The 24,939-nt window shown below is 36.9% G+C and overlaps 2 protein-coding genes and 1 long non-coding RNA gene across 5 annotated transcripts in view; 2 read left to right on the forward strand and 1 right to left on the reverse strand.

Annotated features, from left to right (window-relative positions):
• LOC120467255 (serine/threonine-protein kinase pim-2-like) overlaps positions 1–24,939 on the forward strand; it is a 340,979-nt gene that overhangs the window by 231,962 nt on the left and 84,078 nt on the right. The gene's annotated exons all lie outside the window — the stretch shown is intronic.
• On the reverse strand, positions 169–17,954 carry LOC148981358 (uncharacterized). Of its 3 annotated transcripts, XR_016168471.1 has the most exons (18): positions 17,630–17,951; positions 17,325–17,520; positions 16,269–17,102; positions 3,363–12,528; positions 3,091–3,246; positions 2,785–2,880; positions 2,544–2,641; positions 2,406–2,466; positions 2,228–2,324; positions 2,100–2,150; positions 1,924–2,020; positions 1,480–1,530; positions 1,304–1,400; positions 1,176–1,226; positions 998–1,096; positions 848–920; positions 651–754; positions 169–568 (listed from the first exon to the last, which is right to left on the reverse strand). XR_016168471.1 is itself a non-coding variant. In XM_089130922.1 (4 exons), the coding sequence occupies exons 1-4, from the start codon at positions 17,944–17,946 to the stop codon at positions 15,081–15,083; spliced, it is 1,437 nt and encodes a 478-aa protein (XP_088987048.1). In that variant the 5' UTR covers positions 17,947–17,954; the 3' UTR covers positions 12,527–15,080. The 3 variants fall into 3 exon arrangements, 2 of the variants coding, with proteins under 2 accessions (XP_088987048.1, XP_088987049.1); XM_089130922.1 differs by lacking the exons at positions 169–568; positions 651–754; positions 848–920; ... (9 more) ...; positions 2,785–2,880; positions 3,091–3,246 and having other exon boundaries at positions 12,527–15,170; positions 17,630–17,954; XM_089130923.1 differs by lacking the exons at positions 169–568; positions 651–754; positions 848–920; ... (9 more) ...; positions 2,785–2,880; positions 3,091–3,246 and having other exon boundaries at positions 12,527–16,104; positions 17,630–17,954.
• LOC148981359 (uncharacterized) lies at positions 17,357–20,190 on the forward strand. The gene is made up of 4 exons (XR_016168473.1): positions 17,357–17,443; positions 18,541–18,665; positions 18,775–18,965; positions 19,174–20,190. It is a non-coding gene; the product is annotated as an uncharacterized LOC148981359 (long non-coding RNA).

A 24,939-nucleotide genomic window follows, 5' to 3' on the forward strand; every position in this document is an offset into this window, starting at 1 on the left:
AAATGAAAATTATGTAAATGCTCCATCTACTAAGCTTTTTTATGATGCACTTTGTAAAAGACACCAATTTTTTGTAGAATCAATTCATATACTAAATATAGTGTATCCATTTAGTAAAAATAGAAAATCAAAGACATTAAAATGAAGGATATGGATACAGAGACAAAGTATATTTCAATCATTTTATTAAAAACGTTATTTTGAACATGTTGTGCCTTAATACCCCAGTGAGCAAGCCAAAAGGCGACAGTGGCAAGGAAAAACTCCCTTAGACAGCAGTGTGGAACATCATGGACCAAGAGCTGGAACATAATCAGCGTAGTGGCAAAGGAAGAAACCTTGAGAGGAACCAGACTCAGCAGGGGCAAGCCATCCTCTTTTGGCTGGCACATATTAAAATAACTATACATAGGCCAAATGTAATATAAGCCATCCATTCAACATTTACAGTGGAGATTATGTATTCAGTTTTACAATAACTTAATTGACTATTGACTGCCTGCATATGTTTAAAGTTTTTTCAGAAATTTTTTTGAATTTATAGGTGAGAAGAATGTTGTCACTATTTCTAGAAGGGGAAAAGCAATAAACAAAATCACAAAATGATACATTTTTCAACAACAAGTTTGAATATATGCATTGTACATTACCTTTTTTAATCAGCTGAACAGTTTAGAGAAGTTCATGCCCACATACAATCTTTTGATTGATATATGGGAGGAAGTTATGAAGAAGTTCAGTGCATTTCAGATATCTGAAAACATCACATTCATTAAACAAAGTGCTATAAGTAAAGTCTTCACATTAAACATTTCACAACTAACATAGCCATGGTCTGTTAACTTACCGTTTGTGGAAATTTGTATAGGGATTTGTGGACTTCAAAATATCAACAGTTGTCATTGAGTTGCTGCACAAATCTGAAAGTTTACCATTAGTAGATTAATCAGTGCTTGTATAAATGTCAACAACTTAAATTTACTTCAATAAAACTCACAGTTGTATCAGTTGTGTGCTTCTTTAGAGGAGTTAATGGAACAGGGAATCTTGTGATGGTATATGGGGGAAATTATGACTTGGGGTGAATTTCAGAAATCTGAAAAAAATACATTCATTCAATGAAGTCTTCACATTAGACATTTTGCAACTAAGATAAACATGGTCTGTCACCTTACCTTTTGTGGACTTCAAAATATCAACAGTTGTCATTGAGTTGCTGCACAAATCTGAAAGTTTACCATTAGTAGATTAATCAGTGCTTGTATAAATGTCAACAACTTAAATTTACTTCAATAAAACTTACCGTTTTCTCAGTTGTTTGCTTCTTTAGAGGAGTTCATGGAGCAGAGAATCTTGTGATGGGTGTATGGAGGAAATTTTGACTGGTGAATTTCAAAAATCTGAAAAAATTACATTCATTCAACGAAGTCTTCACATTAGACATTTTGCAACTAACATAGACGTGGTCTGTCAGCTTACCTTTTGTGGACTTCAAAATATCAGTAGTAGTTACTGAGTTGCTGCACAAATCTGAAAGTTTACCATTAGTAGATAAATCAGTGCTTGTATAAATGTCAACAGCTTAAGTTTACTTCAATAAAACTTACAGTTTTTTCAGTTGTTTGCTTCTTTAGAGGAGTTCATGGAGCAGAGAATCTTGTGATGGGTGTGTGGAGGAAATTATGACTGGTGAATTTAAAAAATCTGAAAAAATTACATTCATTCAACGAAGTCTTCACATTAGACATTTTGCAACTAACATAGATGTGGTCTGTCAGCTTATACCTTTTGTGGACATTTGTGGACTTCAAAATATCAACAGTAGTTACGGAGTTCTTGCACAAATCTGAAAGTTTACCATTAGTAGATTTATCAGTGCTTGAATAAATGTGAACAGCTTAAATTTACTTCAATAAAACTTACCGTTTTCTCAGTTGTTTGCTTCTTTAGAGGAGTTCATGGAGCAGAGAATCTTGTGATGGGTGTATGGAGGAAATTTTGACTGGTGAATTTCAAAAATCTGAAAAAATTACATTCATTCAACGAAGTCTTCACATTAGACATTTTGCAACAAACATAGACGTGGTCTGTCAGCTTACCTTTTGTGGACTTCAAAATATCAGTAGTAGTTACTGAGTTGCTGCACAAATCTGAAAGTTTACCATTAGTAGATAAATCAGTGCTTGTATAAATGTCAACAGCTTAAATTTACTTCAATAAAACTTACAGTTTTTTCAGTTGTTTGCTTCTTTAGAGGAGTTCATGGAGCAGAGAATCTTGTGATGGGTGTATGGAGGAAATTATGACTGGTGAATTTAAAAAATCTGACAAAATTACATTCATTCAACGAAGTCTTCACATTAGACATTTTGCAACTAACATAGATGTGGTCTGTCAGCTTATACCTTTTGTGGACATTTGTGGACTTCAAAATATCAACAGTAGTTACGGAGTTCTTGCACAAATCTGAAAGTTTACCATTAGTAGATTAATCAGTGCTTGTATAAATGTCAACAGCTTAAATTTACTTCATTAAAACTTACCGTTTTTTCAGTTGTGCACTTCTTTGTAAAAGTTCATGGAGCAGAGAATCTTGTGATTGGTATATGGAGGAAATTGGATCTTCAGTTCATTCAGAAATCTGCAGAGATTATATGCATATAACAAACTGCTTGGTGAAAGTGAAGGGGTTTACACAAAAACATATTGCTATTAATGTAGATAATCTGTTAACTGAAATAGACACACTTTCATTCAAGGTTTGCAGACATAAAATCAAAAAACCTTTTTTGAACAGCTGTGTGCTTTTGTGGAGTTCATGGAGTAGAAAATCTTGCGATGGGTATATGAAGGAAGTTATGACTTCAGTGTTTTAAAAATCTAAAAAAAATAAAATAAAAAAAAACTTAATTTCAACTGCTGAAGTGAAGAGTTAACAATATTTTACTACTAATGTAGACACTGCAATGTCTACTACTGACAAAAAGGTAATATAACGGTTTATAAATCTAAAATTTAATTGTTAGTTGATAAGTGCCTTAAACATTTTCTTTTTAAATTATTAAAATGTACACAATCATGTCAACTTACTTTTCTTTGTGAAGTTTTCAAGATCTTTTTTAGATGTTTTCTTGTAATCCTATTAACTTAATTGCATTTTATAAGACAACTGTAGGAATGCAGGCAGTCTTTGTGGATGCTTCCTATGCTGATTGGAAGCATCCAGTGTTGTTTGGATGGCTTAGACTGGCAGAAATTAGATCAAAAACAAATTTTCAGCTAAAAATCAGAAACGTTCTAAAAAATTAAGAAAAATCAGAAACAGAAATTGAACAAATTGAATGCATAAACACTACAAAAACCTTGACTGGATGTAGCTTTGGAGCTCCGGAAAGAAGAGCAATTATGGGAGATGCCGTGTTGTGCTGGATGATTACTGGACAGGACTTGATATGGAATGGTCAGGACTTTAAGGACCTTGGAATCTCAAGATGTGTCACATGGTATGAACAAAAACAGAATAGATAGTGTAGTTATACATTTTTTTAGTTCAGCGTGCTGCATAAATTAGACATATTACCTTACATGAGCAAACCTTTCTTGATAACTTACTAGTGGACTTGCAGAAATTACAACAGATGAAATGATTTGAAATAAATGGTCTAATAACATACCGTTTTCACTTGTGAAATTGAACAGACCTTCATGGACTTCAATCTCAGATTAATTGCCGCATGGTAGGGGCACAGAAAAGAAAAATGCAGTTATACAGTCTTCATTATATTTCAGAAATATAAATTACCTTACTGAAACTAGTACTGCTTCATGGTAACTATAATAAGTTGAAACAATTTCAATTGTAACATTTTCTGCATCTTTAATGTAGACATGGTCTATTAACGTACCCTTTTCAGTTGTTGGACATTGCACATGTTGACTGTATCCATGGACTTCCATTAGTTTCCCAACTGAAGATGATGTTAAGATGTCCTCATTGAAGTCTCCCATAATTACTTTCTTTCCTGGATGTTTTTCCAGCTCAGTAATGACATGTAATAGATTTTGTCGAAACACATCAATGTGATATGAATTTGGCCTGTACAGCAGAGCAGCATTCAAACTGATATGTGGAACTGAGAAGTACAAACATTCAAGGTTGCAAGGTTCTGGAGTGATGACGTTAAAAAACATATTTTCACAACAGTAAATAGCAACTCCACCTCCTCGCTGTTGTTTTAAATTACTGAAAAGTGGAGTGCTGTTGTCATAGCACTTAGCTCTCGGGTTATGCTTGAAAATAAATCCTGGTATTTGTACTTGGTCTTCAACTTTTAGCCATGTTTCAGTTAAACAAATACAATCAGCATTCATAAGTTGTCTGTGAGCTTGAATATCTTGAACATGAGCTTGAAGACTTTGCACATTGTGAAGAGCAATTGTAAATATACCAGGTGTCTTTGAGAAAGTGTGACTTTCTAATGGAAATTTTGGTATATTTTTCATTGCCAGGTCAATTTGATCATTACAGTATATTGCAGACTCCTTGAAGTTTTGAATTATTAATCCATTGAGAGTTCTCACACGACTCAATGCAACATATGCTTGTCCTGCAGTAAAGATCTTGTCAAGGGATACAACAGCTTTATCTACTGTGAGCCCTTGCACTTTGTGAACAGTGCATGCCCATGCCAGTCTAAGTGGAAATTGGCGTCTTAAACCACCATTGGTTGTGACTTGATCTTCTTGAACTTCAATTGCTGTAGAATTTTGGGAAAATCTATGTCGTTGGTTTGATCTCTGAATTTTTCCCACATTTGGATCATCAAATTCCACATGAATGGTTGATGGAAAGTCATCATCATAATCATCTTCCTGTTTTTGACTTCTGCTAATATGGACAACGGAACCAAACGCTCCATTGACAAGTCCATCCGAAACATCAATGTTCTTCTTTAACATAACTCTTGCTCCAACACCCAAGGAAACACATTTAGCCAAACAGGAGTTGAAAACGGTTGAATGAAATCCAACTTTTTTTTCAATCCTTCCAGTTTTTGGATTTCTCACAAAATCTTGAGCTCGAATACTGATTGCCTCAGGACAAACCTCATTTAGTCTCTGAACATTGTATTCATCAACCTCTTTATTTGTAGGAAATATATGAACATCCCCGCATTCCTCTCCTGTTTCACGTTGCTTCAACATGTTGATGTCACTTGAGCTTAGAGGTTCATTTTTTTTACGAACTCTCAGACGATTTAAAGTTTCAGCAAAAGTTACATCTTGTTGCCGAACAACTTCAGTTAATTCAGCAATTTCAAAGTTGTTTTCCCAAAGGTTTACTCCTTTTGTATCAGCATAGAGTGGAGTTCCTTTGACAGGCGGCAGCTGATAAAAATCTCCTACAGCTACAAGACTTACTTTTCCAAAGAGGGAGTAATCACCAGTTTGTTTGATTTGTCTCAATCTCCCATGGACATATGACAAAAGGTGATGGTCAACCATGGATACTTCATCAATAATCAAAATCTGCAAACATCCAAGTTTGGAACGCAGAGAATTGATTTTGTCATCACTTAGTGGTTGATATGGCAGTTTGACATTAGCTCCAATTGAAAAAGTGTGGTGTATGGTAGCAGCGCCAATGTTGTATGCGGCTACTCCAGTTGATGCACATAAAATCACACTCCTATCATCAGGATTGTCAGACAGCTGAGACAAGAGTCTAGAAGATTCATAGCATATTGCTTTGATTAAATGGCTTTTTCCTGTACCTGCTCCACCAGTAACAAACAAGCGAAACGGTTCAGGATTTTCTCCATGCAGTTTTTGTAAACACCAGTCGCGAACGTTGTAAAATATTGCAGACTGTTTAGCATTTAATGATCTTAGCAAACCCAAAGCTTCATCTCGAGACATTGTAGCATTACTGTTCTCAATTGTGAACGCAGTTCGAGGGTTCGCTACAAGGTCTGGAATAAGTGTGTCAGAATCATCTTCTTCAGGAAGTACGTTATTCTTCTTTAGCTCAATACATTCATGGCGCTGCTTCTCTGTTTCAGGACACAATGCAGCCCAAGCATCTTCCAAATCAACACCCAGCTCCAAAACCTGTTGAGCTCTGTCCATTTCATCGCTGTCCTTTTCAAACAGTGCTCGATTAGAATCAACAATAGATTTTACTTCGGTCACATTACTTCCACATTTCACAGCACCATTATTGTAGAAGTCCTCATAAGTGTGGAACTTCTCAGGCTTCAGCTGGCAATCTTCATAATGTGGTAAAAAAAGTTGAAGCAGTGAATGATAGTACTTTTCTGGATCTTTTGTTGGTGAAAATCTTGGATACCTTATTACTGCAGGTTCAGTTCGAGTTCTTCTTATCATATAACCACAATTGTGGTCAAGCTTGATCACATTTTCTTTGTTTTGTGAAGATAGCTCAGATGTTGACAATATCCTGTATTCTGAACAAAAACTGCCCAGACACAGAATCTCAAAATGTTCTGTTTTCGGTCTACTCTTGTATCGGTCAACCAAACTATTCATCCAAAAACAGCTTTCTTCACCAGAATGGTCATCTTTGTTTTGAAGAACACGCAAAGGCAAACTCATCTTCACAGGATCGGTTCCAATTGGAATAAACTGTACTTTGCGAGAGCATTCTTTCAAGTGCATACCCACTAGGCGATACACTGCCTCTTGTGCTGAAACTTCTCTATTGTGTAGATATACACTTCCCAACATTTTTAATGATGATCTTGCTTCAAGATTTCCATTCATAGCTTCATTTTGGGCACGTTGCAACAAAAGTCCCATTTCTTGTTCAGCTTTTGTGATGTAACTAATAATATAAACCACTACAGAGTAGGCATCTGTGACATACTGGATATCCATGTTGCCCTGCCATGCACGCAATAAATGAGGATTATATTGATTTACCCAAACATCTTTTGGACTTCGTTTCAAGACGACACTTTTCTTTTTAGAACATTTCTTGTACGCCTTCTCAAACACAGCTTGATTAATTCCAATGGATTGGAAAAAGGCATCTGTTGAATCAAAATTGACTTCAGATTCGGTTAACGCAGTTTTGATTTTCTTCAGAATTGCACTTGCAGTCTCATTTCCATCATTGCCTTTCAAGTCATCTGATATGGCTCTTGCTATAAAGGTGCGGCTAGATGGAGGTCGTGGAAAATTAAATCTACACACTGTGTTTTTCTTCCGGCATGTCTTGGAATGTCTGCTGCTGTGCTTTTGAACACTGTTCACAGTCTCATACAGTTCAGCGTCATCTTCTCCTGGTGTCTTACAAGTGATATAATGATCTATGAAAGCAGCAACCAAAGCATCATTGTCTTCATTGTCTTCATTTAACTTTGGAGCATTTTCAACCCAAAACAGACAATGAACATGAGGAGATCCACGCTGTTGAAACTCTACACGATAAAAGTAGTCTTTGATCTTTCCAATAGGTTCAGCGGGTGACATAATGACATCTTTCAAAAAACAATGCCATCTATAATCAAACATCCTTGCAGCAGTGACTGGGTTTCGTCTAATTAGTCCACATTTCTCAGACCAGTCAAGCTCATCAACACTGACATTTTTCTGTTCTTGCTCCAGGATAGTGTTAATCATTTCAGGCCATCTGAGATCAGCAGAGCTGAAGGATGCAAAGAAAGTTGGAATACCTAGTTGTCTTATGAGTGCAAAAAGGTCTTTTTGAGTCGATTGCCAATAGGGTGGCGTTCCACGGATTGGTCTCAAAAACTTGTATCCTTCATCATAATTCAATATTTTAGCTAATGACCCTGGGTTTGTCAGCATATCCGAGGTTACTCCTTGCAACAACCTCTTGTCCGACCCTTTTCGCAAAGCAATGGAAACATTAGATACAATTTGATCCAACTCCGACATGTATTGTGCATAGAAAATAAAGTCTGTGCTCCGTGCAAAACGCCCATCTGCGTTTAGGATTCTTGCATTTAAGTATCGTGACAGTGTGATCTTTTTTTCCCTCTCATCGTGGAATGTTGGACCACCAGTTGGAAAGAGAACAGGAAAACATTTTGCTTCATTGCTTTTATCTGACAGTAACTTAACAGGACTGTTACCTTCAGCTGGTGCCACATTTAATACATCTTGAAAATGCTGATCAATAACTTCTGAACCAAGATCAACAGGTTGTAAACATGTGTCTGACAAAAGACCACTCTGCTCTTTGATGTAAGTCAAGTCTTCCTCTGGCTGTTCTTCGGTATCATTTTCCTCTTCACTCTTTTCAACTTCAATCTGTTCCTCCATTTCATCAGCAGCATTCTCTTCTGGTTCATTCAAAGAGTTTATCCATTGTTCATTAATCTCCACATCCTTGTACCATTTATTGCACCTGATCAAACATCTTAGAGCATTTCTAACACGATCAGTGTGTACATGCTTGTACTCATAATGCCCTTTGTAGGTTAACTTGCGCTTCAATTTTATCCTTATCATCTTGTCATCACATTCATTTCGTGGAAGAATATTTGACACCTCTGCAGTATTTACAGGAACACACACGACGGGTCCGTGGCAGCCATTTTGTTTTCCGCGTGGAAGACAGAGCAACTTCAAAAAAGGAATATTACGTGCCACAAGATGTTGTTCCAAAGAGTTAAGACACTTTAGTTGATTTGGAATGTCCACCAAATGCATATTGTTAGCAACACTCTCTTCAGGCAGTTTTCCGCTGATGATTTTTCGATGACAGGTTGGACAAATCCACAATTTGCACCTTGGAGAAGAAACAGATGGATTATGACATCTTTCATCACAAACGTGCACATACCTCAGTGTGATGCATCTTCTCGCCAAAGCAGCAATTTCTTCTCCTTTGTCTTCATAGCATTCTGGTTTGCATTCAGTAACCTGCTTTCTGAAAAGTAAGCGATGACAGACACAGCACACAAACTCTGGACCTCTACTCACTTCTTGACGAAAACTGGCGATGGCAACACAAATGTCTTTGTGCTTTTCCCTTTTTTTTGCATATACCTCATGGCTTTTTTGTATTTTACTGAAATGAAAGTTTACATCTTTGTGATATTTTGTCTTCAAATACTCACACACTCTTGCTTTAAAGACCAGGTTTTGGACATATTTCTTTTTAGAATACTCACGTACTCTTGCTTTAAAGTACAGGTTTTGAAGGTATTTCTTCTTGGAATACTCACGTACTCTTGCTTTAAAGTCCAGGTTTTGAAGGTATTTCTTCTTGGAATACTCACGTACTCTTGCTTTAAAGTCCAGGTTTTGAAGGTATTTCTTCTTGGAATACTCACGTACTCTTGCTTTAAAGTCCAGGTTTTGAAGGTATTTCTTCTTGGAATACTCACATAGTCTTGCTTTAAAGTCCAAGTTTTGAAGATATTTCTTCCTGGAATACTCACGTACAATTGCCTGAAATGAGATATTATTTTTATATTTCATTTGAGAATACTGGCAAACACGTTTCTGAAACGGAATATTGCTTGAATACTTGACCTTAGAACGTTCACGCTTTAACAAACAAACGTGACGATCTTTTAAATATTTATCACGAAGAACTTTCATTCTTTTCTGTCTATAATCTTTATCACTACAGTATTTTGTTTTGGCATAGTCAATTTTATTTTGTCTGAAATCAATGTCATTATCATACTTGGACTTCTCATTCTTCAGTTTTTTCAAGTATCTCTCTTGGTCATACTGTGCAGCATCGCTTACCTTCCTTTTACGCAGACATGGCATTCTCACCTCATTTGAAGTGGCATTCCCACACTTTTCTGCACAAATGTCTTGATCTCTGTGCTTAACACATGTCACAACTTCATAATGATTACCATTACAGTTTTTCAAATATATTGCATTGTTTGCAGTTACCTCTCCAGTAGGTTTGTGTGCATTCCACCGGCTATCATTAAAAGTCATTATGGTTGTTTTAAATAGATCAGCAGAAGCAAAGATGTCAATTTCAGTGACCCATGACCCAGAATAATAGACTCTAGATTGAGTCAAGTAGTCCTCTACTGAAGTATACTCACTTCTCACATACCTCTCAAATATTGAAGCATTCATTTTCAGGTGTTTGACAACTGCACGGCGAATCTTCAAATGCTTGTCCTCACTTCCACAAATTGCATATGCCAGTGATCTGAAAAAGCAGTTACCATCTGGTTTGATACTCTTTGTCTGACACGGACCTGCAATGGGACCAAAGTTTGTTGTAACATCACAGTCACTGTTATCATTTGTCAGAAGCAAGAGTTCACATAAAGCTTGCTGATCTCGAAGAGTCAAGGGAGAAAAAAACACTTCTGGGACTGAAACATCAGTAATAATTATGTCATCTACTACAACATTTTCAACATGAGATTTTTTAACCCGTTTCTCAGAGACCTGCTCATGCTGTTTTTTTCTTCTCCCCCTTTTTCCTTTAATTGGCAACACATTACACACTGGTTGCGACATTGAAAGGTTAGTGCTGCTTGTATTTTCAACTTCAACTTTAGGTAATTGGATGTCAGATGATCTTACCTCAGTTGTCACAGATTTGCATACCTTGGGTGTGCGTTTTAAGACTTCGCTGTAAAGTGCTTTACCAGAGGACCGCGGACAACTGCTGTGGTCTGCCTCCAGTGAGTGGGTCTTTGTAGCCCATATCTCTAAGGGTTCATCCTGATTTTTTCTTCTCCCTCTTTCTCCTTTACTTGGCAACACATTACACACTGGTTGTGGCATGGGAACATTAGTTCCTGCATTTTGAACTTCAACCTCAGGTAATTGAAAGACAGATGACCTTACCTCAGTTGGTACAGATTTACATACCTTGGGTGTACGTTTTAAGACTTCGCTGTAAAGTGCTTTACCAGAGGACTGCGGATAACTGCTGTGGTCTGCCTCCAGTGAGTGGGTCTTTATAGCCCATTTCTTTAAGGGTTCATCCTGATTTTTTCTTCTCCCTCTTTCTCCTTTACTTGGCAACACATTACACACTGGTTGAGGCATGGGAACATTAGTGCCTGCATTTTGAACTTCAACCTCAGGTAATTGAAAGACAGATGACCTTACCTCAGTTGGCACAGATTTACATACCTTAGGTTTGCGTTTTAGAACTTCACTGTAAAGTGCCTTACCCGAAGAGCATGGAAAACTGCTGTGGTCTGCCTCCAGCGAGTGAGAAACTTCAGCATCTGCATGAACCGAAACTCCAGTTATCTCAAATCGTGGCGCAATTACCCCAAATGAGTGCGCAATCTCATTAATGTAGTTGTACAAAGATTCTATGGTGCTGTGATAAGCAACACAACTTGTCTCCGTCATGTTAGCATGAGAATCAACAAAGGCATACCATGAACCCTCCTTAATAACTGCACATGTGTTGGCACAAATACATAAAAGGAAAGATTCAGCACTCAGTAGAGCTCGCTGAAGAGCTACATCAACTGGCATGGCCACATTACTTAAGGATTCATCATAGTCATCAACATTAACAAATCCAGTGAGAGACTCTGCATACTCTATGGAAAATACAGTATTACCCAGCACATGTCTCCTTGGCAATTCATGGACTGCAATGTAATGCCTACCCATGACTTCTTGGTCATTTATGTTACCCTGGTTTCGTAAAGATTCATAAAGTCGTGTTCCTGCCACCAAGACACCGTTAAGATCTTGTGTTGTCCAGGTCAACACGTTCTTCATCTTGCTCATCAACACTGCTGTCAGACTGATGGCACCACACTGTCTGCCGCGTGACTCTCCAAAGCGTGCATCACCTTGATGAAAGGAACCTTTCAGCAATGATTTCTGTGGAAAAAAGTCATAACACGCAGGTAAAGTGCTCAAGACATTCTCATTAAATTTTTTTCGGACCACAAACCTTTCTGCAGATTCTCTGGAACATTTGAGAAATTGTTGAGAGTTTTTGAGAGATTGTTTTGAGTTTTTGAGAGATTGTTGAGAGTTTTTGAGAGATTTTTGAGAGTTTTTGAGAGATTCTTGAGAAACATATGGGAAACTTTTTGAATTCTCTGGAAATTTGTTTGTTTGTTTTTCATTGTTTGTATTTGTATGTTTGGACAATGAACACAGGCGTTCATTGTCTACCAGTTTTTTAAGAGGATTTGGCACAACCTCTGCTTGACTTATTTTAAGAGGAAGCGGTGCAGCCTCTACCCGTTTTGATACAGGACGGAGTGGAACCTGTTGGTTTGCACGATGGCACTTGCCGGACGTCACCGGCAAGTCTACCTTAGTTTTACGAGGAAGTGGCGATACCTCGGCTCTACTTATTTTAAGAGGGAGCTGTGCAGCCTCTGCTTGACTTATTTTAAGAGGAAGCTGTGCAGCCTCTGCCATTTTTTTAAGAGGAAGCGGCCGAACCTCTGCAGTTGCCATTTTTTTAAGAGGAAGCGGCTGAACCTCTGCTTGACTTGCCTCTGTTGCACATCGTTGTGCATACAGCCTCTTGGCTATTGTGGATCTCTTCTTTGGTCGTGGCATCTGAAAAAAATAAAATAAATAAACGAGACAGCAGAAACAGATAACACTACTTTCCCTTCAAACACTGCAATTGATCATTTCAAAAGAACCTCATATAGACATCAATAAACTATAAGACCCTCAATTTTAGAACTTTAAATAACATTTTTATTAACAAAAAAAGTAACAAACATTTGACTTACCTCAACTCAGTCTTTTTACTAATGCACCAGCAAAGATGAAAAAATTGTTAGCCTTGCAAGGTCAAACTTTAATTTAACATTTAATCAGCATATGTGATGCGATATGGGAAAACGAACCACATGGTGAAATTTGATATATTACAGGTTTTGATACCATATTAAAGCTGGGTTCAAGTCCTTTCCAAATTTATAATTTGTCTGTAACAAAAGTTATGGTTATTTGAAGTCAGCTGATCACTATGATTTTCAGAAACGGAATTTCAAAAAAACAGGTTTAATTAACTGTCACGGTCCTGCTAGCAGGACGACTGGTGCTCCCTTTTTAATTACCTTTTTTTCATATCACATATTTTAGTAATCACCATAGATTAGGCATCATTCAAAAGCTTACGAACTCAAAATTCAACCTGTGAAAACCGTTTTGAAATTGGACGATTGAGAGGCGAGCACGTTCTTTTAAACAAGCAGCTTCTTTTAAACAATCAGTTTCAAAGTCTGTTGTTCTCTTGTGCTCCGCATCACACCACATGATAACACTGGATAAAAATAGATAAATAAAAACTTACGGACTGTTGTAGTTCACACAGGACTGGACGTTATTCTGTTATGTTTTTTATTTTGATAGATGAACTGTCTTTGTAGTGTTAAGAGAAGGACAGCTAAACAGGAGATATTGTTTTTTGCCCCTCCGCTCTGCCTGCGTGTTCTTAAAGAGACACATTTTTTTCAGCTGGCCATTATAAATCGCTATTTTTCAGCATTAAACTAGTAAATTTTCCCAAGATATATTCAGAGATGATAAACAAAATGTTATAGAATAATAATTTAATAAAACCCCAATTTTTACAAAAAAAATTAATAAATAAAAATAAAACTGACATTGTCTATATTTAGACTTTACTGAAAATGTACCGGCGCGACATCTGACTGGTTTTCACAGATCGCATCACATATACTTTGATTCTTGATAAAAAAAGCAACTTTACAAATTGACATACCTCAACTTGCAGTCTTTACCAAGACACACACACACACACACACACACACACACACACACACAAAGGGTTTGTTAGGTATGCATTAACTTTACACACTATAACTTATAAAGAGCTATAAAGTTTTACCCGTGAAAATAAAATTCCCATTTTAAAATCATGAAGCCAGATCAGTCATGAAGTCTCTATCAAACTGACAGATCTCAAAACTAGATTAGTTGATATTATACATCAGTAACTAAGATTGAGCAAAGTATGATGAACAAAGAACATTTTTTAACAAACTGACCAGCCAGACTTTTCCCTATTAAATATTGTGCTATACGGATCCACATAATTAAACTATAAATAAATAGTGAAAAATCATTGACAAGACAAAGGTATTGAAAAAGTAATTATTTTTAAAGTTATAAGTTTGCCAAATATGTCAGTAATATTTATTATCTTAGCTAGTGTTAAACACTCTAAATATTTCTTTTTAGAAGTTTAATATTTTAATGTTAGTTAATGCACTGTGAAGAAACATGATAAGATAAATATTAAATTATAATGTTGAATTAAACCTTGTAAACTGTTACTGTTCTAAAAAGTAAACTACTTGAATTACATAAAATGCTATCATTTGGAAGTTTGTGTGATATACCAACAGGACTAGCAAAAATGCTAACCTAAATGGATTTACTGTAGGCCTACACATTTAATTTTCAAATAAGCAACAGAATGACATAGCATAAACAATACACTAACATTACTAAACTTTCAATTAGTGTAAAGAGCAAACTTTTCAAAGTAGTAGCCATTGTGACCAAATGTTCAATGCAAACACTCCAGATATTTTAAACTCTTTTCCAACATGGTGTTACCCTTGAATGCACTTTACCTCAATACTATAATGACTCATAAAATGACATTAAAATGCAAAAAAATAAATAAAACTAACTCACAACTAGCTCTGACACAACATTACCTGCTATAAGAAGACAGAAGTAACACACCAGCCATTTATCTCCCTTATATACTACAAATTCAGACCAGGTGTTGATTTATCATTATTAATTGGTGAGCATGTGATCTAATTATAGCAGTTAACTTTGATTGCAGTTCCTTTGTGGGTTCAAATCCAGTGTGGCACATAGATAAGACACATTACTGATCAAAAGTGGTGTTCGTTGCAGACAAAGTGTCTTTCTGAAATTGATCTAATCTGAACTTAATAAAAATAAACTTTATAAAGTTGTGTAATTTAGATTCCTATATCCCAATAATCATTGCACTCTTCATTCCTCTAGTATTAGAAATAATTTTAGTTGTGTTCATTTTTCATTCATTCTCATCTTAACTTCTTGTCACTTTAAGTTCATTCTCCCATGAACTACTAACCTTCAGCGGGTCTATGATACGTGTCTGCCCAGTGGAACAACAAGGTAACCCAGATATTATGGGTTCTTCTCCCATGTAGGGAAACCTAAATAAAATTGTGTTTAATGTGTCATTTAAATTGTTTTATTATTCAGATGAGCACAATCTAGCATTAGAAATAAGTCTTTTGTTCATTGCTTCTCACCTGAGGTCTAACCAGAAAGTTCTGTGATCAAATAGGATAGTTTTAGGCCAGGTTTCACAGACAGTGATTGGATTGAGCCATAGTTCAATTAGTTGCTTTTAGACATTTAGGTAGCTTTAAGTAAAAAAAAAGACAACATGCTTGTTTGCATCTTAAGAAACAGTAGCACTTACATATTTTTAGATGTCAGTCATAGTAGTTTTTAGTTAAAACAGCTCAAAAATGAATTTTATTCAATTAAAGTCACCTTTACTCAGCACTTTTTACAATACATATACTAAAAAGAATCTTTAAAGAGATAACATGAAAATAATGCAACAAAGTTTGTTTCTAGAAGAAAATTTTTCTACACATGATGCAGAGTCTTTGTTCATTCCTTCACTCAGGTGATTAAACAGCTACACTTCAACAATCCAATATGTTTGAGAAAAAGTTAAATGACCAAATTCACTTGAATGGAAAAATCACAACTGATCACCATTAAATCTAGAGGGAAAAAGGCATGTTTTCAAGGGTGAGCAGTAGGTTGTCACTCTTACTGAGCCACAACAGGAGAAGGTACCTTAATAGGAATTTAAGTTGTCTGCACAATGCACACCAAACTGGTTTTGAGCAAAGCACTTCAGTATTTAAGACAAACTGGTTTTAAAATCTATGCTACTATAAAAACATTATAGTCTTGTAAATGTTTACACACAAAGTTTAAAGGTTGAATGAAAATGTTCTGGCTGCAGACCATATAAAATAAAGCAATAGTAATGCTATGAACAGGAAACTTTATTACTTGTAACATACGTTTAACACAATACAAGTCACAGGTTTACACCAGATTAATCTGAAAAACAAATCCATAGATTGTACAATAAAATTAAATGCATACAAACATATTGCGTAAGTGCATAACTAAAACAAATCAAATATTTGCATTTAAAACATATGATTGAAATTGGCCCCTGGTATGAAATATTTTTTTAAAGGAAAAAATGGGGTTTAATCTACCTGTGGAGTGGCTGGGACAATATCATCGTCAAGAGGGTGAGGAGGTGAGGGTGGGGTGGTTTTGGTTGGGGAGTTATTTTCAGAGGGAAAGTCCTCTTTCAGAATGCTCTCAAGTTCGTCTAGCTCAGAACTTTGAATTGGTGTGGGTGGTGAGATGGTGATCTTTGGGATGCCTGTTTGGGTTGTGGATGGAAAGGCTGGTGGATGGGTGAGCTGGGTTACATAGTTGTGGTGAAGTGTAAGGGTCATTGTTGGCAGGTTCAACAGTGAATCAGTGATTGTGTCTGGTGTGGCCGTGTGGGGAATGTGCACTGCTGTTTGAATTACCTGATTTTCAATGTCGACTGTTTTAATGTCGTTACTTGTGGTCCTAATAGTTAATTTGGCGGATGTGTGCACAGAAATGACAGTGGCTTTGTAGTACATGTCACATCTGTGACACATCACTCTGGTGCATGAAAGGGGCATATCTGGGAGACGGTGTTTCATGGGGCAAAGGTGAATAATTTTAACTTTGGCACCAATTATTTCAGCTGTAACGGATTCTGACGTGGTCTCTTCTACAGTGCATGTGGTGTCAGTGCAGATGGCTGAAGAAACGTGCGTGTCCTTTGTGGTGGAGAGGAATTTTTTACCCTGGAATGTTCTGAATGATACACTTGTGAAGTCATACCAGGAGCCAATTTCAATCGTATGTTGCAGGCCCCACATGGTAAGCTCGATCGCTCCAGTTTTATCAGCAATCAGAAACGTTCTCTTTTCAAGGAACGTGTCGTTTTGGAGGACATTGTGTCCTTCACTCTTTAATTCAATTGCTTTAGCTTTGATGTTCACCTGAAAAAAACAAAGAAAATGTTTAGTAAAGAATCTTGCAAATGCAAAATAGACTCAATTAAATTGGCACATCAGAGGTAAAACTGAACACATAGTAAAAATAGGAGTCCTGAAAATACATTATTATTAAGTCACTTGCAATAAATTTTACTTGGATCAATGTTACAAGGTAAAAAAAAAAAAATATGACAACCTTAATTTTATTGTTTGAGTAGTACTTACTTTCTGATACTCCAATTCCATTTCCAGAACCTGTGACACAGTCACCTTCTGTTGGGAGGTGAAGATGGTGGGGTTGTAGGGATAGTCAACGGAAGGCACACAGGAGACTTTTGATTTATGTACGTACAAAATGGCTTTTTCACCATATTCATGCCTTGCTGGCTGCAAGACCACGTCAGTAAGCTGAACGGCACATCTAAAATATGGGAGTTATACAAGATTGAATGAGACAATTCTTGTTTTTGATTACAATTCAAAAGTTAAAATGTTGAATAAAGGAGTTACTGATAAAGAAAATACTTTACCTATCTTTTTCCACAGTCTGAAAATGACTGTGGAGGTCAGACTTGAATACTATAAGTTTTGAGATTTTGTGTCTCTCCTGCAGTATTCCTTCAAAGTAAGGTCGCTTCATCCCTTGACGTAATGGAGTGATGCTATGGATGTAGCCAGTCACACATTGATTGAGATCTGCCTTTGAACTTGCCATTTCTACATAAAAAAAAAATAGAAGTTGACAAATACATTGCCAGCAATTCATTAAAACAAATTTATATTTTAAACAGTTAAGCACCAATAAAAAATAACAATCAAATAACAAATAAATAAAAAAATACCTCATTCACCTCAATGAACTCACAGCTGATAAGAACTGAAGCCCTAGTGCACAGACAACTGAGCCAATTGAATTTGCATATTTAAATGGTTGTCCTAATTGATAAGACAAACAATTATTTCATTAACAATTATATTTAAACAGTCATCTTAATTAACACACCTGATTTTGCATATCATTATAATTTATGCAATTTTAAGCGATTGTTCATTTATTGTGTTCAGGTGAAGAATAGCAAATAATTGAACTAACTCTTCAAAATGACATAATGATATGCATAAATCAGGTGTATTAATTAAGATGACTATTGAAATCTAATTGTTAATGAAATAAATGTTTGTCTTATCAATTAGGATAACCATATAAATATGCTAATTCAATTGGCTCAGTTGTCTGTGCGCTGGGGGTTTAGTTCTTATCAGCCATGAGTTCCATTGATGTGAATGTGGTATTTTTATTTAAATATTTGTTATTCAAATATTTTATTTTTGTTGGTGCATATTTTTTTAAAAATATAAATCTGTTTTAATGAATTACTGTTCATTGAATTAGACTGGCAATGTATTTATATTAACTTGTTTATTTATTTTTTTAATCTAGAAATGGCAAGTTCAAAAACAGACCTTAATCAATGCATGAATACTGCAGGAGTGACACAAAATCTCAAGGCTTATGATGTTCAAGTCTGACCTCCACAGTCATTTTCAGACTGTGGAAAAAAATGGGTGAAGTATTTTCTTTATAAGTAACTCATTAATTCAACATTTTTACTTTAGAACCATAATCAAAAACAAGAATTGTCTCATTCAATCTTTTATAACTCCCGTATTTCAGATGTCCAGTGCAGCATACCAACATGGTCTTGCAGCCAGCAAAGCACGGATATGGTGAAAGACACTTTGTATGTACATAAAACAAAAATCTCTTGTTTGCCTTCAGTTGGTTATTCCTACGACCCCACCATCTTCACCTCCCAACAGAAGGTGACTGTCTCAGGTTCTGAAATGGAATTGGAGTATCAGAAAGTAAGTACTACTCAAACTTTAGGTTATTTTATTTATTAACTTGTTACATTTATCAATGTAAAATTCATTGCAAGTAACTTATTTACAATAAATGTCCAGCACTCCAATTTTTACTTTATCTGTTCAGTTTTACCTCTGAAGTCTATAGTGCATTTCACAATTTTGCAACAAGATACTTTTACTAAACCTTTTTATTTATTTTTTTCAGGGCAACATCAAAGCCAAAGCAATCGAATTAAAAAATGAACACAATGTCCTCCAAAACGACACCTTCCTTGAAAAAAGAATGTCATTGCAGATAAAACTGGAATGATCGAGCTTACCATGTGGGGCCTGCAAGAAACGATTGAAATTGGCTCCTGGTATGATTTCACATGTTTCATTTAGAACATTCCAGGGTAAAAAAAAAGAAGAAATTCTCTCCTCCACAAAGGACATGCATTTCTACAGCCATCTGTACTGACACCACATGTTATGTAAAGCATTACAGCAGAAAAAAAATGGTGCAAAAGTTATATTAGTCACCTTTGCACCATAAAACACCGTCTCCCAGATATGCCCCTTTCATGCACCAGACTGATGTGTCACAGATGTGACATGTATTACAAATACGCTGTCATTTCTGTGCACACATCTACCAAATTAACAATTAGGACCACATGCGACGACAAAGCAGTTAACATTGAAAACTAGGTCATTCAGTCAGCAGTGCAGCTTCCCCACACTGCCACACCACACATGATCACTGATTCACTGTTGAACCTGCCAACAATGACCCTTGCACTTCACCACAACCGTCACCCATCCACCAGCCTTTCCTTCCACAAACCAAACAGGCATCCAAAAGATCACCATCTCACCACCCACACCTACTCAAAGTTCTGACCTAGAGGATATTTCCTCTGAAAATAACTCCCCAACCAAAACCATCCCACTATCACCTCCTCACCCTCTTCATGACGATATTATCCCACCCACTCCACAGGTAGATTAAACCCCGTTTTTCCTTTTAAAAAACATTTCATACCAGGAGCCAATTTCAATCGTATATTTTAAATGCAAGTATTTGTTACTTCTGCATTAAGAAATTTTTTTTTTGTGTATCTATGCATTTAATTTATTTTACAAACCATGTATTAATTTGTTTCACTTTGATTAAACCGGTGTAAACTGCTAATTGTATTGTGTTAAACTTGTTTCAAATAAAGTTCTCTTTTCCCAAACATTACTATCTTTTTTTTTTTTTCTTAAATGGTCTGCAGCCAAAACATTTTTATTAAACCTGTCTTTAGTAGCATATGCTTTAAACTTTCTCAGTTTTTAGTCTTAAATACTGAAGTGCTTAGCATTAAAACCAGTTCGGTGTGCATAATGCAGACAATTTAAATGGCTACTGAGGTAACTTGTCCTGCTTTGCTACAGTAAGAGTGACAACCTTCTGCTCACCTTTCAAAACATGCATATTTGTAATTCCATTCAAGGTGATCTAAATAAGCCAAGTCCAGTTTTATTTAAAGTGAAATCAATCAATGCATTTTAAACTGAAAATAATGTGAACTTCAAAAGACACTCTGATTTAACTTGACATGGACTCACCAAACAGCATTTACAGCTAAACCATTTTAAAAGATAATTGTAACCTATAGGGCTATATAGGACAAGGCCTTATAGCTAAACAAGGAACACCTGTGGACAGTCAAAAAAAAGTGGGAGGGGAGGGCAGGTGAGGACAACGGATGGCGAGGGAGATTTCCTGCTCCTTCACACCCCCTGTGAGAAGAGTCAGTGATTAGCTCAACGTGTTACACCTCCGATCACGATGCTTAGCGGCGTGGGTTCACCACTCAGTGTAACATGTGTCCAGACCGCATGAGATGCTGTGGCAGGAAAAGATGTGGAATTTGCATCTGTTCCAGGCATTGTGCCTAAGAACAATCACATCTGAAGTTTTCACATACAACATGCAGTGCTTTTACATCAAATTAATTTATCTTCTTCACCCAGAATATTTGTCAGTGGCAGCCCTATGAACCACAAGTAGAAAAATTGGCACACATGTAATGGCAATAAGTAGTAATCTGCCCAATTTTAGATGATTTAATCAAACTTTTAAATATAATATGCTCTGCATTGTCTTCAAAATTCTTCATTTTTAGTCTCGCTTCAAACTATTGAATTTTGGCAGATCTGTGGAAGCATGTCAGCCAAGTGGCGCAATGTGATGAGTGACAGATATCTGACCCATAGATAGTGGGTTTGAGTCCTGTCTTGGTCAACTTTAAAATTATGTATAAAGTTGTCATTTCAAGTCCATTATTATCCACATGAGAACTTTTAAAATACAATATGCTCTGGATTTTCTTCAACATTCTTCATTTTGACCTGATTCTCTCTTGAAACTATTCTCTTTTGGCAGCTGTATAGATCCATGTCTGCCAAGTGGTGCAACGTGATGAGTGACAGACAGCTGACCCATAGATAGTGAGTTCGAGCCCCGCGTTGGACAACTATACAAACTTGCATGTAACATTGTATAATTTCACTTCCTTTATTATCTAAGTAAGTGCTGTACCTATCTTCCTTCCTCTTGGATTATAAATAAATATATTTTGTTCATACTGTGTTCATTTTCATCTAAACAAAACATGCTGAGCCGAAGTGAAACCTGGTCGCTGAACAGGGCGGGGGAAGGAAGATGAGGGTAGAGGAAGGAAGAGGAGGGCGGGGGAAGGAAGAGGAGGGAGGGGGAAGGAAGAGGAGGGAGGGGGAAGGAAGAGGAGGGCAAGGGAAGGAAGATGAGGGCAAGGGAAAGAACAGGAGACAGCAAGGGACAGAAGAGGACGGCAAGGGATGGAAGAGGAGCGCAAGGGACAGAAGAGGAGAGAGTAAGGGACGGAAGAGGAGAGGGCAAGGGATGGAAGAGGAGAGGGAAGGGATGGAAGAGGAGATGGCAAGGGACAGAAGAGGAGGGCAAGGGACCTCCTTCAAATTTTGACCAATTTTCTCCAAACATGCACTCAAATGGTGTTCAGACTGAGCCGCATAAAAGTACTGTCCTTGATTTTTTTTATTCACCTTTCTTCAAAAGATATGGTGTCACAAAATGAACAAGTTCGACCCAGAGTTGGATCAGATGCTGTAACTTGTGAACAGTTTGTCACAAAATCATAAAATTGGTATCTATCGATTCCCTGCGTCCTGACGAATCCGATGATATTTTGCCAGGATTGGATGTACCAAGTCATAAGATACATTTACCATTGAGCTAGCTTAGCATGCTAATCTGGATAACATGTCATGGAACTTTTTTGTGAATCATTCTCACACTAAACCCTCTCCCCTGCTGCTTTGAAATTCACAACCTCTGAGTGGTGCAATATGTTAAACCATGTATCTCCAATACTGAATCACTCTGGTTGTGGGTTTGAGTCCCACGTGGGGCGACTTTAAAATTGTGTAATACGTTTTCATTTCAATTCCTTCCTGCTCTGCACTGCTGTTTGTGCTTAAATGCTCACTGTGCTTCATTTACACGTGTATTCAATTTGTGCTGTTTTTGTTCTTGCGGCTCTGCACTGCTCTTGGTGCTTAAATGCCTGCTGCACTGCTGTACTTGATGTGCTGGCTCTGTGCTTGGTCTGCTTGCTGCGCCTTGCTGGGCTTGGCCCCGTGTTGCTGCTTGCAGCTATATTTAGGGGCCAAGCCCCGAAGGGGATAGCCCCTATTGTATCTGTTAGTATTCTTATTATTAGGGGCCAAGCCCCGAAGGGGATAGCCCCTATTGTATCTGTTAGTATTCTTATTATTATTATTATTATTATTATTCTTCTTCCGCCAATGGAAGTCTATGGCAGCCCTATGAACCGTAAGTAGGAAAATGTTGAAATTTGGCACACTTGTAGTGATGGTAATTATTAGTAATTGGTCCAATTTTTGACCCTCTAGGACCAACTCTATAGCGCCACCACCAGTTCAAAAATTCAACATTGAAATGGTTATAACTTTTGAACCCTTTGCTCTAGAGACATGAAACTTAGTACACCTGATTCCTCTCATCATGCTGATCACAACCAATACCTTACATTAAGACCCCGCCCATTACAGTAGAGGCCATTTTGAAATGTACAGTATTCAGTTTTTTCCCTACTCCTCCTTCAAATTTTGCCCAATTCTGTCCAAAATTTGCTCAAATGATCTTCGGACTGAGCCGCACAGAAATGACTGAACAGATTTTTTTTATTCATCTTTGTTCAAAAGTTATGGTGTCGCAAACTTAACGAGGTCCACCCAAAATTGGTTAAGAGGCTGTATCTCGGCCAAAATTGAATCAATCGAAACGAAAATTGGTACGCTTCATCGGAAGCATGTTCTGAGGTTCCATACCAAAGTTGGGAATAGCGCCACCTACGGGTCATGAGATATGAAAAATTGCTATTTTGGCCAATAACTTTTGAAGAGTTTTTCAGAAAATCATAAATGTGGTATCTATGGATTCCTTGGATCATGCCGAATCCGTGGATATCGATTTTGCCATGATGGACTATACCTCCTGTCCGCCATTTTGAATTTTGTCATAATTTGTAATATCTTTAAAACTCTTTGACATTTCTTCACCAAATTTGGCATGGATCATCATTAGCATGCCCTGAAGGTACATGAGAAGTTTTATCACAGCGCCACCTAGTGTTCCAAAGTTATAAGGTTTTTTGTAAAGACGCTTATAACTTTTGCAAATATTGTTCAAAATGTAATTTCTTTATGTCAATATGTTCCTTGGCTTATAACGATTCCACCGATGTCTCATTTTTCATTTTCCAACAATGTGACTGTCCGCCATATTGGAGCAAATGAAAAAACATTTTTTCGCTACTCCTCCTGCAAATCTTGCTCGAATTTGTTTAAAATTTTGTCAGATAATCTTTGGACCGAGCCGCACAGAAATGACTGAACAGATTTTTGATATTCGCTATCGTTTGAGAGATATTTGCCTCCAAAGTTGACCTAGCCTGTGTTTGTTGACTTATGCTAGTTAGCTTAGCATAATAATTGTTTAGCATGCTAACCAAGTGCAATTCTTTTGAATGCGGCTCTTCAGCTATCAGGATAACCATTAGCTACGTTAGCATTGAGCTAGCTTAGCATGCTAATTGCGTTAACATGATTTTGTGTGCTTATTCTTATACTGAAGGATCTCCTCTGCAGCTCAGTTATTTGCGTCTTCTGTGTGGCGCAAGCTGCTAAACCACGTGTCACGAATCCCGAACCATTGCGGTCGTGGGTTCGAATCCTGTGTGGCACATGCCCAGACCGCAAGAGGTACTGTGGCCTTAAGTGGTGGAAAAGTTGTTTCAGTTCTAGACATGGTGTCTGTCTGAGAAAGGACTTCCAAAAATATAACATGCAGCACATTTATATATTAAAAAAATCTTAATTATGAGGTTATTTTCACTTGTACTACTGACCCAACAGTTTTTTTTTTCCAAATGTCGGAGTTGCTGCTGCTTCCGGGCTTGGCCCCTGCATTGCTGCTTGCAGCTATATTAGCAATTGTTATTGTCAAAATAACAATTTGCTCATTCTTCCGCCAATGGAAGTCTATGGCAGCCCTATGAACCGTACATAGGAAAATGATGAAATTTGGCACACTTGTAGTGATGCTAATGAATAGTAATTGGACCAATTTTTGACCCTCTAGGACCAACTCTATAGCGCCACCACCAGTTCAAAAATTCAACATTGAAATGGTTATAACTTTTGAACCCTTTGCTCTAGAGACATGAAACTTAGTACACCTGATTCCTCTCATCATGCTGATCACAACCAATACCTTACATTAAGACCCCGCCCATTACAGTAGTGGCCATTTTGAAATGTACAGTATTCAGTTTTTTCGCTACTCCTCCTTCAAATTTTGTCCAATTTTGTCCAAACATGCGCTCAAATGATCATCAGACTGAGCCGCACAGAAATGACT

Source organism: Pimephales promelas, chromosome 5 (assembly GCF_988280905.1).
Source record: "Pimephales promelas chromosome 5, fPimPro1.hap1.1, whole genome shotgun sequence".
Taxonomy (NCBI): domain Eukaryota; kingdom Metazoa; phylum Chordata; class Actinopteri; order Cypriniformes; family Leuciscidae; genus Pimephales; species Pimephales promelas.

What these genes read in the sequence shown, in the direction of transcription:
- LOC148981358 (XM_089130922.1), bottom strand. Translation starts at nt 17,946, where the DNA reads ATGAGGTATTTTTTTATTTATTTGTTATTTGATTGTTATTTTTTATTG. An exon ending in CAGACTGTGGAAAAAGATAG is followed by an intron (nt 17,521 to 17,629) that starts GTAAAGTATTTT and finishes CCCATATTTTAG; the next exon opens with ATGTGCCGTTCAGCTTACTG. An exon ending in TTGTCCCAGCCACTCCACAG is followed by an intron (nt 15,171 to 16,268) that starts GTAGATTAAACC and finishes AATTTTATTTAG; the next exon opens with GTTTCCCTACATGGGAGAAG.